At 40.4% G+C, this 15,974-nt stretch overlaps 1 protein-coding gene across 1 annotated transcript in view; it reads left to right on the top strand.

Moving 5' to 3' along the window:
• Positions 1-15,440, top strand: part of ACVR2B (activin A receptor type 2B) — a 67,863-nt gene extending 52,423 nt beyond the window's left edge. Inside the window, exons 2-11 of the mRNA XM_074198321.1 lie at positions 1,868-2,075; positions 2,682-2,791; positions 6,353-6,501; positions 7,058-7,201; positions 8,494-8,637; positions 8,810-8,958; positions 10,935-11,049; positions 12,171-12,309; positions 12,537-12,667; positions 14,584-15,440. Of these exons, the coding sequence (XP_074054422.1) occupies positions 1,868-2,075; positions 2,682-2,791; positions 6,353-6,501; positions 7,058-7,201; positions 8,494-8,637; positions 8,810-8,958; positions 10,935-11,049; positions 12,171-12,309; positions 12,537-12,667; positions 14,584-14,778 (1,484 nt within the window). The 3' untranslated portion in view covers positions 14,779-15,440. The remainder of the gene's footprint in view (positions 1-1,867; positions 2,076-2,681; positions 2,792-6,352; positions 6,502-7,057; positions 7,202-8,493; positions 8,638-8,809; positions 8,959-10,934; positions 11,050-12,170; positions 12,310-12,536; positions 12,668-14,583) is intronic.
• The last annotated feature ends 534 nt before the right edge of the window (positions 15,441-15,974 follow it).

The raw sequence follows: 15,974 nt of genomic DNA, 5'->3' as shown, positions 1-15,974 counted from the left end.
TAGCAACAAAATATAAATAGCTACAATGAAAACTTGAGAGATGAGTGCATTAGAAAGTTTCAAACAAATTACTGTGGGATAGAAAACTCATTCATTACTCTCTGGAATAGTGGAAGAGTGGCTCAGGGAAGACGACTTGGAGGAGAGAGAATTTGAATTGGACATTTAAGAAGTTGGATTTCACCTGGTAAATGAAGATTTTTGAGGGCATTCCAGGTCTAGGGACAGCCTGAATGAAAACACAAAAATGAGGAAATGCAAGTTCAGTTGGTTAATTCAAATTGTTAATTTTGGTTGGAATATAAGATTTATGGAAAAGTTATAGTAGGAGCTAAGTCAGTTGGCCCTAGTTTGTAGAATGCTTTCAATGATAGAGAAATTGCATTAGGGATCTAGTGAAGATTTGGAGGAATGATCTACCCAAATCTGGGTTATAAGAAACATTTTTTTGATAGCAGCATGAAAGATGAGGCAAGACTTTGAAGGAGGTTCCTGCTATCCTTCAGATCAATAAATATTTATATTTTAAAGTCACTACTTTGTTCATACCATGTCATTAATATTAATAAACTTTATGCCTAATAGGTGCTTACAAAATACTTACAGATTAATTGACTTGTGCAAAAAAAATAAAAGAGTTCCTCCCTTTAAGAACCAGGCAGGAGGTCAGGAGGGCCATGGGAATGAAGTGAGTAAGGGCAGGGGAGAGAGCTAGATTCCAGATTAGATAACTGGGTTGAAATGTTCTGATCTTGGTAAATTGGGTGAAGTTGTAGGATGACTGAAAGAAGAATTAGTTTTGGGGGTAAAAAATTGTATTTGAAGTGCTAGCAGAATATCCAGGTGCAAATATCGGAATCACCACCTCAGCAATTGGAGAGATATGAGTCAGGATCTTGAAGGAGAAATCAGGGTTGGAGATAAAGATCTGAGTGATCTATGTCAAGGTTATGGTTGAAGTTGTGGGAATGAGGAATATTGCCAAGGAGAGACTATAAAAGGAGGAGAATTAAAAGGCCAGGAACAGAATCTCTTGGGAGAATATCCTTTTCAGGACTTGGGATGAGGACCAGAACCTAGTTGAAGGAAACAGAGGCTCAGAGGAATGAAGTAAGTTCCTCAGTTGTTTCTGTTTCTATATCTTTTTCAGGTTTTTTTTTTATTGCAAGGCAAATGGGGTTAAGTGGCTTGCCCAAGACCACACAGCTAGGTAATTATTAAGCGTCTGAGACCAGATTTGAACCCAGGTACTCCTGACTACAGGGCCGGTGCTTTATCCACTGAGCCACCTAGCTGCCCCTTTCTATATCTTTTTCTTTGTATCCTTATTGCCTAATACAACATAGTAGGGACATAATAAACCTTTATTGATTCGTTGATTGTTTGAAGAACACTAATCAAATATATTTTGTCTGAAACTAATAGGAATCAATATATCTAAAAGAGAGAGAATGTAACCAAGAGTTCTATTCTTGAAGAGATGTCAAGTAAGATGAAGACTGAATGAAAGTCATCAAAAGAACAGTTTCAGTAGAGTGTTAAGAGGCAAGCCAGACTGAGTTTGAAGAAATAGATACAATTAGTGTAGCACCTTATTTTTCCCCTAGAAACTTGACTATTAAGGACAGGAGGCATCGGAAGAGTAGATAGAGGGGGAGATCTGATTATTTTGAGGCAGATAAGGAATGTCCATTTGGTGCAAAAAAGTGAGTCAGGGAGAAATTCATTTAAAGTATAGAAGAATCAGCTTGTCTTATTTCCATAACACCTCTGCAGCCTGGGCTGAGGGACCCAAGGACATACAGATGACTGTATCTGCTTCATCAATCACCTTCTCTACTTTTTCTTGCTTGTTCTTTCTCTGCAGGTCCAGGGCGTGGGGAGGTTGAGACCAGGGAATGCATCTACTACAATGCCAACTGGGAACTGGAGAAGACAAACCAGAGTGGCCTGGAACGTTGTGAGGGAGAGAAGGACAAGCGTCTTCATTGCTACGCTTCATGGAGGAATAGCTCTGGTACCATTGAGCTGGTCAAGAAGGGCTGCTGGTTGGATGACTTCAACTGCTATGATAGGTACTGCTCACCTGCCTCTGAGATTTCTCCTTAGCCCAGTCCCTACTTCTTCAGCCAGACAGAGTTCTCTTGGCCAAAGAACCATCTATAGTTTTGAGTATTTCTTAGTGGAATAGGCATTACAGCCCAAACGATATAGCTGTGACTACCTGCCTGTGCTTGGCAAGGGGGGTGTAGAAAGGATCAGGAGATGGGGCATCTTTGGAATACTTTGGAAGGAACACCTGGGCTACCTTCTTCCCCTCTTTACACTCTCCTATTAAACTATAGAAATCCCTTGTTGGGAATATTCCCATAGTCTCCTTGAAAGATTGAAATTTGTTTTCCTTAAAATCATGAAGTATTATTTGTCGGTGTTTCCAAGTGTAATTTTGATGCTTAGCCATCAGCAAAGTGGCTCTCAAGGGCTACTTCTCTTCCAACTGTGAAATGGAAGTAAACACTTGGGAATTATCACTCCACATGGGGCAGGCCTTCATCTTCTCAGCTTCCCCCTCCCCACACCCCCAGGGGTCAAGGGTAAGTGCTTAGAATCTAATGGACTCTAGGAGGAAAGTCTGGATGGCTTTGATAATGGATGTAACTCTTCTGCTTCGCTCATGGCAGGCAAGAATGTGTAGCCACTGAAGAGAATCCCCAGGTCTTCTTCTGTTGCTGTGAAGGGAACTTCTGCAATGAAAAGTTCACACATTTACCTGAGGTCACCGGCCCCGAAGGTGAGAGAAGCTAGGGTGGCTGTGGTGTAGTGGCTAAGGTGGTGAAGTCAACTGGAAAGGAGGTGATGTGGGGAGAAACAAAGCAATAATAACTGATATTTATCTGCCTTTAAGATTTGTAAGCATCATCCCATTTTAATTCCACCTTAGTCCTGTGAGATATGTATTTTAGGCATTATTATTCTCCCAATTTTACAGATAAAGAAACTGAGGAACCTCAGAATTGTGACTTACCCTTAGGAAAATAAAATAGGATTTTGAACATAGGATATTTTCACTTCAAATATTATACTCAACTGTGCCCTGCTATCCCTCATTCCCCCAAGTTCTGTGGTATCTCATTCTACAGAACTCCTCTTGCTTTGATGGTCAGCTCTATCATCAATAGCGACTTTCATTCTGCACTTAATTTCTGAGCTGTTGTAGCTGCATGACTAGGCTTAGATCAGGAAAAATTTTATTTTGGGCTATGTGAGGTCATTACGAGAATAGACGATGATGCATTCTTTGCCCTCAGGAAACTGACAATTTAATTTTAAAATGCTTAATTAATGAAAAGAAAATTTTCATATGGATTCAATTTTTAAAAATAATTTATTTTATGAAATTTACAAACATCAACAAACACAATTATTTCCATATTCAATGACTAGAAAAATAGGATTGTATATGACACTGAATCTCTGCTTAAAAGATGCAATAGCCTCTTACATATAGCTTGTTTTCTTTTAAATGTATATTGCATTTAAAATGCTAGTCCACTTTTGCCCTGCTTATATGTGGTCCCTTTGTCTACTCCCTTCTGTGAATCTTAAAAATGTTAATTAATGCTTTTTTTCTTTTGACATCGTTGTCACTACCCCTTTCCAACAGTCTCCCCCCCCAAAAAAATAAAAATAAAATCCTTTCCTATAATAAATAAGCATAGACAAACAAAAAATATATATGGGTTCAGTTTTTTAAGTATCCTTTGAAATGGGTAGGCTATCATCTGAGGCCCAGAACATGTATTTCTTAAATAGAGATTTTTGTTTTATTTTGGAGGGTGGGTAATGTAAATCAATTCAAACAAGCAGTTATATATTTTGTCAAGGAGAAAACTGAAGAGTAGGAGATTATTTTGAAAGGCTGCACTGAAGTCCTGTTCCTAAGGACTCAAATCATGAGCACAATTATAGGCTCTCAAAGACTATGCCAAGGGAGCAGCTAGGTGGCGCAGTGGATAAAGCACTGGCCCTGGAGTCAGGAGGTACCTGGGTTCAAATCCAGTCTCAGACACTTAATAATTTCCTAGCCTGGGTTCAAATCCGGTCTCAGACACTTAATAATTTCCTAGCTGTGTGGCCTTGGGCAAGCCACTTAACCCCATTTGCCTTAAAAACCTTTAAAAAAAAAGACCATGCCAGCGTAGAACAAACTTAGATAAATGTTTCATGGACAGTCCTCTAGACAAAAACTGTCTTTTCTTAAAGGACCCAACCAACTAAACTTAGAAGTTCTCTCCTAAGTGGACATGATAAAACTTTCTTTTAAGCCACAACAACTCCCTATGATAATCTGCATTGGTGAAAGAAGTGCCTACATTTATGAAATCACAGATCTTTAAAAGTATGAGAGTATTTCTACAGAAAGGAGTGAACTGCTCTCCTCTTTTCCCTAAATACAAGATCATATAGATTCATAGATCTGGAGCTTAAAGAGACATTGGACAATATCAAGACTAGCCTTATCATTTTTTAAATGAGGAAGCTGAGGCCCAAGGTGGTTAAGTGATGTGCCCAAGATCACACAGGGATGGGTCAGCTAGGTGTAACAGTGGATGAACCATTGGTCCTGGAATCCAGAGGACCTGAGTTCAAATGTAACCTCAGATATTTACAGGTGGTGTGACTGTGGGCAAGTTACTTAACCCTGATTCCCTCAATTAAAAAAAATCACACAGGAAATAAGAATTAGAGGTAAGATCCCACTAGATTGTCTCCTTTCGTTTTCTTTTTTTTTTAAAGTTTTTGCAAGGCAGTGGGGTTAAGTGGCTTGCCCAAGGCCACACAGCTAGGTAATTATTAAGCGTCTGAGACCGGATTTGAACTCAGGTCCTCCTGACTCCAGGGCTGGTGCTCTATCCACTGCGCCACCTAGCCACCCCTCCTTTCATCTTCCATATAGCTCATGATAGAACCTTAGTAAAGAATAGTTGAATGAAAATAAAAGAAAAAGAATTTTCCATAACAGTAGTGAAGAGAGTATGTTTATATTACATAGGGAAGAAAGAAATCATTCTGTTCCATTTGGAGTTTAATGACCAATGACCTTTTTCTCCCTCCCCATCTCTAAAAATAGAGTTGGCTTAGTTTTAAAGATTATATTTTCTGTCCTTAAACCTCCAAATTTCATATAATGCCTCATTTTTTGAGGGGCAAAGGAAAACTGGAAAATTAGCTCATTCTCTCAAATCTCCAGTTTCCAAAGTGTTAAGTGCTGATAATTTCCATTAACCATGTCATGGAGCTCCCTGAGATTTATTCATAGATGTGACAGTCATATCTTAAACTTAAAATGTAGGGTTTTTTTTTTTAAATTGAATTTGATTTCATCAGCATAGTGATCTCCTGGTGAGAAACTTCATCACCCTATAGAAATCATTTTCTCTGCCATTTAAGAGTCTTGGGGAGTCCCCTCGGGCATAGACAAGTTGTGTCTGTCCCAGAGCTTTGGAGCCATGGGTGTCAGGGATCAGACTTGAACCCAAGTCTTTCTGCTGCTGAAACCTGATCTCTATCTGCTCTGCTACACTCGTAGATGTTTATCATTGTATATAGTAGTAGCAACAAAGATCTCATACTTCTAATATTCTAAGGTGGATAAAACACTTTTCCTACTATCAACTCTTTGAAGTTAGTAATGTAAACATTATCCCCATTTGACTGAAACTCAGAGAAAGAAACCCACCAATAGTCAGACACGGAGTATTTCATCATTCATACAGATGGAAGAGTAAAATCCTGTATTCTGCAGGAAGCCTTCCTTCCCTAACCCCTCTTCCTTCCAGTGGTTTCCCTTTGGTTATGGTTTCTTATTTATTCTTTGTTTATATGTATTTGTTGTCTTACCCATTTACAATGTAAGCTTCTAGAGAACAGACACCCGTCTTTTGACTCATTTTGTATCCCTTGAACTTAGAAGGTGCTTATTAAATGTTTATTAATTGATGATATGCATCATCATAGTATTTTATAGGGATAAATGTGTGCATTTATATATTCTAATATAGTCATCTCTACATAGCTGCATCTGATAAAAACCTAGGACTATGCCCCTACTATATATTTTCCACTATGGTCTTGGAGGCCCGACTTGAGCATGTCAGATTACTCCACTAGTCTTTTTCCTGAATGGAGGGATAGTTAGTGGGGCATCTAGCTTTTTTGTCAGCTTTGCTGGCTTCAAAGGAAAGGCTAGCAAGTTGGGAACCATGAAGGCTGAACCAGGAAGAATGATGATGCTGTGGATGTGAAGAGGGCAGCTGCTTCAACATGTGAACAAAACCCTTTATCTTTACAGTTACCTATGAGCCACCCTCGACTGTCCCTCTGCTCACGGTGCTTGCCTATGCCTTGCTGCCTATTGGAGGCCTCTCTCTGGCCATAGTAATTGCGTTCTGGATGTATCGGCACCGAAAGCCTCCCTACGGTCATGTGGATGTCAATGAGGTATTCAGGGGAATTGAAGAAATAGAAACCTCTGAGGATGAATGAGGATGGATGGGGGCCTCTGGAAATTGAAAGAGAGAACATATTTAGTTTTTTCCTTTCCAGGGAAAGCGCTTCCCAAAGACAGAGGGTCTTGCTTTCCTGTGCCCATACTTCTTTAGTATTTATGGACACTTGTCCTTTGCCTAGAAGGCAATGAAAATAAGAACCCTCTCCATTACCCTTCTCTTGAATCCTTACCACCTGTTTCCATCTTGGGTCTTCATAGCCCATTGTCAAGGTCCATGAGCCAAAGAAATTCTCTCTGTTTTGCAATGAGAAAATTGAAATATTTAGGGTTCATATTGGAGGATGAAGTCAGGATATGAACCTTGCTCCCCAATTTCTAGCCAAGGCTTTGTATACCTTCTTCTGCGAAAGAGTAGCCACGTCAAGAACTCTGAGACATCCTTCCTGGGGCCTTGGCATTTTATAAATCTTGACAGGACACAAAAAGGAATGTTTGGAGGTTCTGAAGACTTGAACTATTTTCCAATTAATCCCCTTGTTATCATAGGACCCAGGTCCTCCACCCCCTTCACCACTTGTTGGCCTGAAGCCATTGCAACTGCTGGAGATCAAGGCCCGGGGACGATTTGGCTGTGTCTGGAAGGCTCAGCTTATGAATGATTATGTAGCAGTGAAGATTTTTCCATTACAGGTAACAACAAATTTGGGTTTTAGGTATAGTATTTCTAGGCAGCTACTAACAGAATTATAGGTGTTAATGGTCATCAAATGAGGTAATAATTGTTAAGTGCTTAGCAGAGTACCTTCCCTTTCTTTCTCCCCCAGCTCTCCCATTCCATATGAGATATAATAAGGGCCTGAACTAGGATGGGGGAGGTATGTGGATGTGTGTTTATAGAAGAGGCCTCAGATGTGAGAGAAATAATGGAGATAGAACATAATGGGCGATAGAAATAGAAAGATTAGGTGACTATGGTTTGAGGCCTAGAAGACTGAGAAGACAATGGTACTTGGACATAAATAGCAAAGTTGGGAGGAAGTGAGCATATTAGGATAAAGGGAAGGGTGAGAATACAGTTTGGGATATGTTGGGCTTGAGATGCTAGTAGAACACTTTAGGTATAAATGCTCAACAGATAATTGGAGACATAGGATTGCAACTCTAGGAAGAATTTGGAAGTTGGCCACATTGAAGTGGTTTAAGCTATGAAAGGAATGAGTGGACCGAGAAAGGGAGGAAGTGAAGGCAGAAGACAGAATCTTGGAGGTTACTCAATTAGGGATGTGGGAATAGGGTGATGAGAACTCAGGAGGAGCCTGAGAAAGAGGGCAAGGTTTTGGAAGCCAAAAAGGGAAAGAATATCCAAAATGAGGAGATAGTAGTGTTCAATGATGCAGAAAAGTTAAGGATGATGAAGACTGAGGAAAGGCATTTAAATATGATAGTTGAGACCCTTGTTAACTTTGGAGAAATTTGTTTCAGTGAATAATGAAGTTAGAAACTAGACTGCTAGTGGGTATAGGTCAAAGTGAAGGCTTTAAAAGTTGAGCAATTAAAAGGAGAAGAGCTGTAGCTTAGGGGCATAGCAAGGTTAGATTGGAGATACCTCTAACTATGTAGGTATTCAGAAAGGGACCAAGAGAGGGAGATACTGAAGGTTCTCGAAGTCCCAGAATGAGAATGGTAGCTCTATCGGCAAAGTCTTCAGAATTGTGATAGTGCTGCCTTTCTCCCAGATGTTCTCACAAGAATATGCTTTTGGGTTTTGGAAACAGGGAAGGATTTATCCTCCCAGCTGCTAATGTTTTCCCTTTTCAGATTACCTATTTACTTAATTATTTGCAGTACAGTTCCTTTTACTTCATAAGGGCTTGATACATAGTTGTTGATTGGTTGGAACCATTTGGGAGCTAAGATGACTCTACTACTGCTCCCAGGATTAGTCCTTGAAGTCTCAGAACTGAATGTTTTCTGACCCTTAGGATAAACAATCCTGGCAGAGTGAACGAGACATCTTCAGTACACCAGGAATGAAACATGAAAACTTGCTCCAGTTCATTGCAGCGGAAAAGAGAGGTTCCAACCTTGAGGTGGAGCTGTGGCTCATCACAGCCTTCCATGACAAGGTGATCCTGATGTCCCTTCCCCTAAGAGGACTCAACTTCTGCCCTCCCGAGCTGCATCTTGGGCTCCCCCTTGGATCCCCAGTCACTCCCTCCAGGACAAAGTTGACTTCTTATGGGTTTGTTTTTTCTAGAGGTACATTATCCTTCTGAATTCTCACTGTGCTTCTTCTAGGGTTCTCTCACAGATTACTTAAAAGGGAACATTGTTACTTGGAACGAGCTGTGTCATGTCGCTGAAACCATGTCCCGAGGCCTATCCTACCTGCATGAGGATGTACCTTGGTGCCGAGGAGAGGGGCACAAGCCAGCCATTGCCCACAGGTATGGAGGTGGGGGAAGGGGAGGAGTAGGGCAAGACACTGGGATTGAGAGAAGATTGGGGACTGGCAGAAGAATTGGTCCAGCTGGTATTTACTCACCATTACGTTCATATGTCTTTTGAGTGGACTCGAGAGGTGTGTTAACTAGAACTTCAAGATATCCTTGAGGGGTTTATTGGAGATGATAGGAATGAGTTAACATCAGTAAAACTTCTCCCTGCTGTTGCCCCTGATTTAGAGAGACGCCGGTGTTACTTCTATTTACTCTTCAGTCTTGGTCCACTCCCAGTCTCTGCTCTGGCCTTCCCCTAAAGATGGCAGCAGTTGCTGGTTGATTTCCAAGTGCCCTCTAGTGGCAGTTTGGTTTCATAGCCTAGTTTAGAATAATTAGCCCATGTGGGTCCAGGACTTTTTTTCCTTTCAGCTGTGGCTTTTTTTTTTAGCATTCTCTATTTATGTTGAGTAATAGGGGAAAGGTGAGGAAGGAAGAATTATTGAAAGTGTTTTCTCCTTTTGTTTATTTACCTTTCCAAAATTCTGAGTGGCTTCTGGATTTGGTGGAAATTTGGCAGGGGAAATAGGGGAAAAGGAATATGATGAAGTTTACAGATAAGGAGAACTGAAGGTTATGATTTACCCCTTTCCTGTGTGGTAAAGGAGAACTTGTGAGTACACAGGCCTTTGGTTCCCACACACTTTTTCCTAATGCAGTGGACTTTACTTGTGCATACATACACATATATTGACATAGAAGTTAATATAATTTTAGCTTTGAAAGGATCTCAGGGATCATCTAAACCAAGTTTTCTTAACTTAGTTGTTTTTTTTAATCATGGACCCTTTGGGAGTTTGATGAAGTCCGTGGAACACCTGTCAGAATAATGTTTAAATAATTGTAGAAAATAGAGGTTACTGAGAAGAAAGATGTGATTTTTTTTTTCCCTTTCCAAATTCACAAAATCCCTCTAAAATCTATGGATTCTAGATTAAGAATGCCTGAACTAGACTATCTCCCTCATTTTGCAGGTGAGGCTTGATGTTTGGTCATAATCATAGAAAGTTAACAAAAGGTCTGCCCATGTCTCCTACCTGTATCACAAGGACAAGTCAGTATTTATTGCATTGTTATTATATCATATTAAGTTTATTTGCCTGTTAACCATCCTCAAACATAGTAAGAGTGTTGAGTTTGGTTGCTAAAATTGTGAATTTGAGTTTGGCTCTGCCACTAACTAGTTGTATGAGCTTAGAAAGTAAATTTCCTTTGTCTGGGTCTCAGTGATCACCAAAGTCACATCTGTGACGTATTATGATTTTCCCACCATGAAGAGGAGAGCCATGCTGTGATTCAGGCAGAGACAAACTCCTGTGGATTTTCTTCTAGCACCTTTGGCCTTTACCATGCTAGAGATATGAAGGGATTCCCCTCTATTCTTTTGTATCCATAGGGGACATTGAATGAATGCATGTGGGGGTGGGGCAGAAGAAGGGAGACTTGGCATTTGGGGCTCATCTGTACCTCTAGACTGCAATAATAATTTAGTCAATTTTCAGGTACTCTTATTTTTTTTCTTTTTAATTTTTTTAAAAAGTTTTTATGTTGGGCCACATATTTTTTGCCCCTTAATAGATATGTGGGAATGATTATGGGAATTCACTTTTAGTTAATTGTGCTTATTGAAATTATAATTATAGGCTGGGATAGGTACAGGAGTGGCTGGATATTTTACAACAAGAAGCCCCAGGGAAGCTCCCAGGTGAACTGGAGGTTCTTCCAGATAAGGCTAAAGGTGACAATTGACATAGGTGACATAGTTCAGGCCAGGCACCAATTTAGAATTCTTATGAAGCCTAGCTTCCAAGTGAGTCCTGTTAGATGAGAGAGAGAGAGAGAGAGAGAGAAGAGAAGAATACCTTAAGATGTTTAATGTGCCACCTTTGAGGTCTTAGCTTAGCTTCTGTTCTGACTTCTTTCAGGGATTTCAAGAGCAAGAATGTCTTACTGAAGAGTGATCTCACTGCTGTCCTGGCTGACTTTGGATTGGCTGTGAGGTTTGAACCAGGAAAACCACCAGGGGACACCCATGGGCAGGTGAGAAGGGAGGGAGACCAAGGACAAGGGCCTTTTTGTGTGAGGCTTGGGATCACAATTAGCTTTTGCTGTCAAATCCCAAGTCCCTTCCTCTTCCTACCAATCAGCTTGCCCTTAGTCTGGAAACCAACATTCACACCTACCTGGACCAGATATTACTGAGAAGATAATCTGCTAAATGAAATTCCTGCAGTAGATTCTGAAATCAGATGCTAATGACTTTGCAATTAGGTGAACTCTCCTGTATACTACTAGTTGAATGGTAGCTAATTGAAAGCTAAGCATATAGCTTGACCCTAGTAACTTCAAACACTGATTTCTTCCCCCCAGTATCTCTTTCTCTTTCTCTCTCTCTCTCTCTCTCTCTCTCTCTCTCTCTCTCTCTCTCTCTCTCTCTCTCTCTCTCTCTTTTGTCTTTCTGTCTGCCTCTCTGTCTTTCCCCTTTTATGTAGAATACCTGTGGCCTGGACCTGGGCAAAAAGTCCAGGGAAGTCCACAAATCATTTACCTAGTGGCCCAAAGAAAAATAAAATTAAACAAAATAATTTATGTTCTCCCCAGAAAATAAAATACATTTCAAAGTCCAGTAGTATTTTAAAATGATTCTTGGTTTTGGGATTACTGTGTTATTCATTGTACCACTCTTTACTTATTTACTTATTTTTAGGGGGTTTTGTGAGGCAAATGGGGTTAAGTGGCTTGCCCAAGGCCGCACAGCTAGGTAATTATTAAGTGTCTGAAGCCGGATTTGAACTCAGGTACTCCTGACTCCAGGGCCGGTGCTCTATCCACTGCACCATCTAGCTGTCCCTCATTGTACCACTCTTAATGAAAGAAATGACATTCCTTATTATCATGGATCCTGTGAATCATAGCATGTTCTGGGTCAAGGAGACTTAGAAGTCAGAGTCCCAACTTGTTTGTTTTACAGATACCCAAAATGACATGTTCATTCCTAGCTTAGGTGGTTAGGTGACAGATTTAGGATTTGAACCCAAGCTATTCTGACAATATGACCTACTACGCCACTTACTTTTCAGCCTAAGACTCCCTATCCTGGTCCTTGTAGCATATCCTCTTTTCTCCTCTTACCCCCTACTTGTGTGGTCTATCCAATGCAGGTAGGAACCAGGCGGTACATGGCCCCTGAGGTCTTGGAGGGAGCGATCAACTTCCAGAGAGATGCTTTCCTGAGGATTGATATGTATGCAATGGGCCTGGTACTGTGGGAGCTGGTGTCTAGATGCACAGCTGTGGATGGTGAGTGCCTGAGGACCTGATGGTGGGAGGGATGATCTTCATCATGTTTGTGGAGCTCCCTGGCTTCAAGGACCAAGGACCGTGTCTTCTCTGCACATCATGATCCTGTTTAGTGTCCAGTCCAACATCATGCCTTCCTAGTTTTTGGTCTTATGTTGATAATGGCCATTAAGGTGGGATTGATGGGCCTGAACCAGGGCCCTAATATTGTTACTTGCTTTTTGCAGGGCCTGTGGACGAGTACATGTTACCTTTTGAGGAAGAGATTGGTCAGCATCCATCCCTAGAAGACCTGCAAGAGGTGGTGGTGCATAAGAAGATGCGTCCTGCCTTCAAGGATCACTGGTTGAAACATCCTGTAAGTGTCTATTCCTACCATCTCCCTCTTGCTTCCTGTCTTGTAGTTCATGCTCAGATATGGGGGAGGTGTCATATTTTATGAATTCCTGTGTATTAATCTAGAAGGTTTATCTTATTTTATCAGGATTGGAATGAATAATGTTGAGTTTCCAACTAAGGGCAGGAAAAAAGGAGTGACTCTTTGTAGTAGGAAGGCTTATGATATATGTTTGTAGTTTTCTAAATTATCATAGCATCTAAAACTAGAAGGGGTCTTAATGTAGGTAATGAAATGGAAGCCCATAGGTTATGTAAATGTGATAGTGGTCACACAGGAAGAAAAATGACAGAGCTGTGATTTCAACCCATTTCCCTCTCTTTGTCCTAAATAGGCAGAATGAATTGCAACTGAGTTGGAGGCAAGAGTTTTGAAAACTCATTACTTTATGATTACTTTATCTTTTGGGTCTTCTAAACTTACTGAATCCATGGAAAGAATGTGTTTGATTTTTAACTTAGCCAAGATCATGTTGGTTATTTGCCTTTATCTCTTAACTCAAGTATAAAAGTGTGTGTGTGTGTGTGTGTGTGTGTGTGTGTGTGTGTGTGTGTGAGAGAGAGAGAGAGAGAGAGAGAGAGAGAGAGAGAGATGAGAAATGGTTACCTTGCATGCTTTCTTTTATTCACTCACTCATACATTACTATTTCTTTTCTTTAATAAGTGGAAGAGAGCCCAGAGGAAGATGACTAAGATGATAAGGCAATTGAATTGAAAACTGCCATATGAGAATTGTTTGAAGGAAATGGAACTGTTTAGCCTGGAGAAGAAAAGATTGTGGGTGGGAACAAAAGGACATGAGAGCTGTCGTTAAGTAATTGAAAGATTGCCATGAGGAAAAGGGATGTGATTTGTCCTGCTTGGCCTCAAAGCTTGGAAGTAGGATTAATGAAAGACACTGAGGATGGTTTCTCAGATAGGTTGCTGTTAGAGAGATAGAAGAAATTCTTCCAAGAATTAACATTGCTCAAAAGTGGAGTGGACTGACTTGTTGAAGAAATAGTGAGTGGTGGGCTATTCTATGTGGAGGATTTCAAGTGAAAATTTGAAGAGTATTTGTCTGTGATGTTAGAGAGAAGATTCTTATGTTGGTACAGATAGATTAAACCTGGGGTTTCCTTCTTGATCTGGGATTCTATGAGTATTTCATTGGAATCTGGGGAGAAGGGTGATAAATAGGTGAACCATAGACCTTGGTTCAAAGAACTTATCCCCAGCTTGTTTGTAATTCATTCTGCCTTCTTAGGATAGAAAGGAAAGAACACTGGATTTGGAATTGGGAGAACTGGTTTCAAATCCTAGCTCTGCCATTTTCTTCCTATAAAACCCTAGGAGGTAGCAGTATGATTGGAATATGTGATTTGATTCCTCCAGAGGTTTTCTCTGATCATGCAGCCTATTCTACTTCTTCTACACTCTACTTTTCATAACAGATTTGGTTCTCTTTACTTTTCATGGTCAAATCTGGCATATTTTTAGTTCTCTAGGCAGGAAAAATTCCAGTCAATTAACATTTATGAAGTATGAACTAAGTGCCCTAGTTCTAAAGTTCTGAAGATTCAGAAAAAGGAAAAAAAGTGACCCAAATAATCCCTAAATAATCTCTATTTGGAGTGGTGTTGTTGTTGTTGTTGTCTCATAGTTTCCTTTTTAATCATGTTTCTCTCAAGCTGTTTCCCGAGCTAGCATTAACTGATTAAAGGGATAAGGAAAGAAGACATTGGGGGTTAGTCATTCATTTTCCATGGGTAATCTGGCGTGTGGCCCATTGAGAATTGACTTTGCACTGATTGACAAGTCTGTGTTGAGGCATTCCCATTGAGGTTCATTTCTGTCTCACTCTTTCTTTTCCTTCCTGCCCCTCCTCTTGCCACCAGGGGTTGGCGCAGCTTTGTGTGACAATTGAGGAGTGCTGGGACCATGATGCTGAAGCTAGACTCTCTGCAGGTTGTGTGGAGGAACGCGTGTCCTTGATCCGAAAATCTGTCAATGGCACTACCTCGGACTGCCTCGTCTCCCTCGTGACATCCGTCACCAATGTGGACTTGCCCCCCAAAGAGTCGAGTATCTAAGTCCTGGGTCCTAGGTGTCTTTTCCAGACCCAGTGAATTTGAAGAAGGAAAAAAAGTTAAAAACAAACAAAAAACCCACAAAAAAAAGAACCATAAAACCAACGAACACATGAATGCAGCTGCTATTTTATCTTGACCTTTTTATTATTATTATAATTATTATTATTATTATTATTGTTATTTTTGATTGGATCAATTTTTACCAGCATATTGTTCTACTGTATTGAAAACAATGGACATCTCAGCAAGCATTCAGGTCCCGACTCATGAATGCAGAAACGGTGTCCGCGCCGCAGAACCTCAACAACCTCGTTTTCCGTTTGTGATTCAGTTTTTTAGGTTTTTCTTTGTTGGTCTGTTTTCTCCGCAGAACATCTATGACACAAAGAAACCCATCTCCCATGTTAGGAAGCATAATGCTGCAAACTTTGGAGGAAACTTTAAAAGACTGTTACAAAAAGACACCTTTCTCCAAAAAAAAGGTGTTCCTTCCCCCAATCCACCCTTCCACAGTCCCTCACCCCCTTTAAAAACATTTTTTTTCCTTTTTAGACAGTGAGCTTCAAAAACAGCAGATGTGTCTTTTACGGATCTAACGGGTGTCATTGTAAAGGAGGAAGAACCAGGAAGAGGATGTTAACTCCTGGGATATGGGGGTTGGAAGGGGGAGGTAGGTGCTGGGGGGTGGGGTAGGGAAGGGGGCAACGTTGGACTTTGCAGCATTTGGAGAAACATCATTTGTTATGGAGCTACTTCTCAGGTAATCAGTGAGTGAGGGGAAGGACATTTTGGACACAGAGCATTAATAGCTAATGCAGAGTTTGGAGAAAGCACTTCAGAAAGCCTCAGCTGTTCTTTGAGTATGTGGGCAACATTACTTCTTACTTCTTCCATTGTCTTAGACTTGGATGCATATAAGATGGGATGGGAAGTCAAAGGCAAATGGATTTCTCTCCTCCCTCCACCCCAATCAACTTACAGATAAAATTCACTCTCATTTGAGAAATTTAATAATTTTTCCTCCCCTAAAATAAATAACCATGAAGTTATTAACCAAATATAATTTTTCAAAAAAGAAAGATCTTGTTTTTAGTTCAGTTTTATTTAGATGAATAAAATGAAGGGACCTTGCCTCCTCCTGGGGAAGTTCAAGGAATACCCCTATAAGGTTGAATAGTGGCACAACCTGAACAATT

Source organism: Macrotis lagotis, chromosome 8, assembly GCF_037893015.1.
Source record: "Macrotis lagotis isolate mMagLag1 chromosome 8, bilby.v1.9.chrom.fasta, whole genome shotgun sequence".
NCBI lineage: Eukaryota > Metazoa > Chordata > Mammalia > Peramelemorphia > Peramelidae > Macrotis > Macrotis lagotis.
This window is presented reverse-complemented; position numbering and strand designations above follow the sequence as displayed.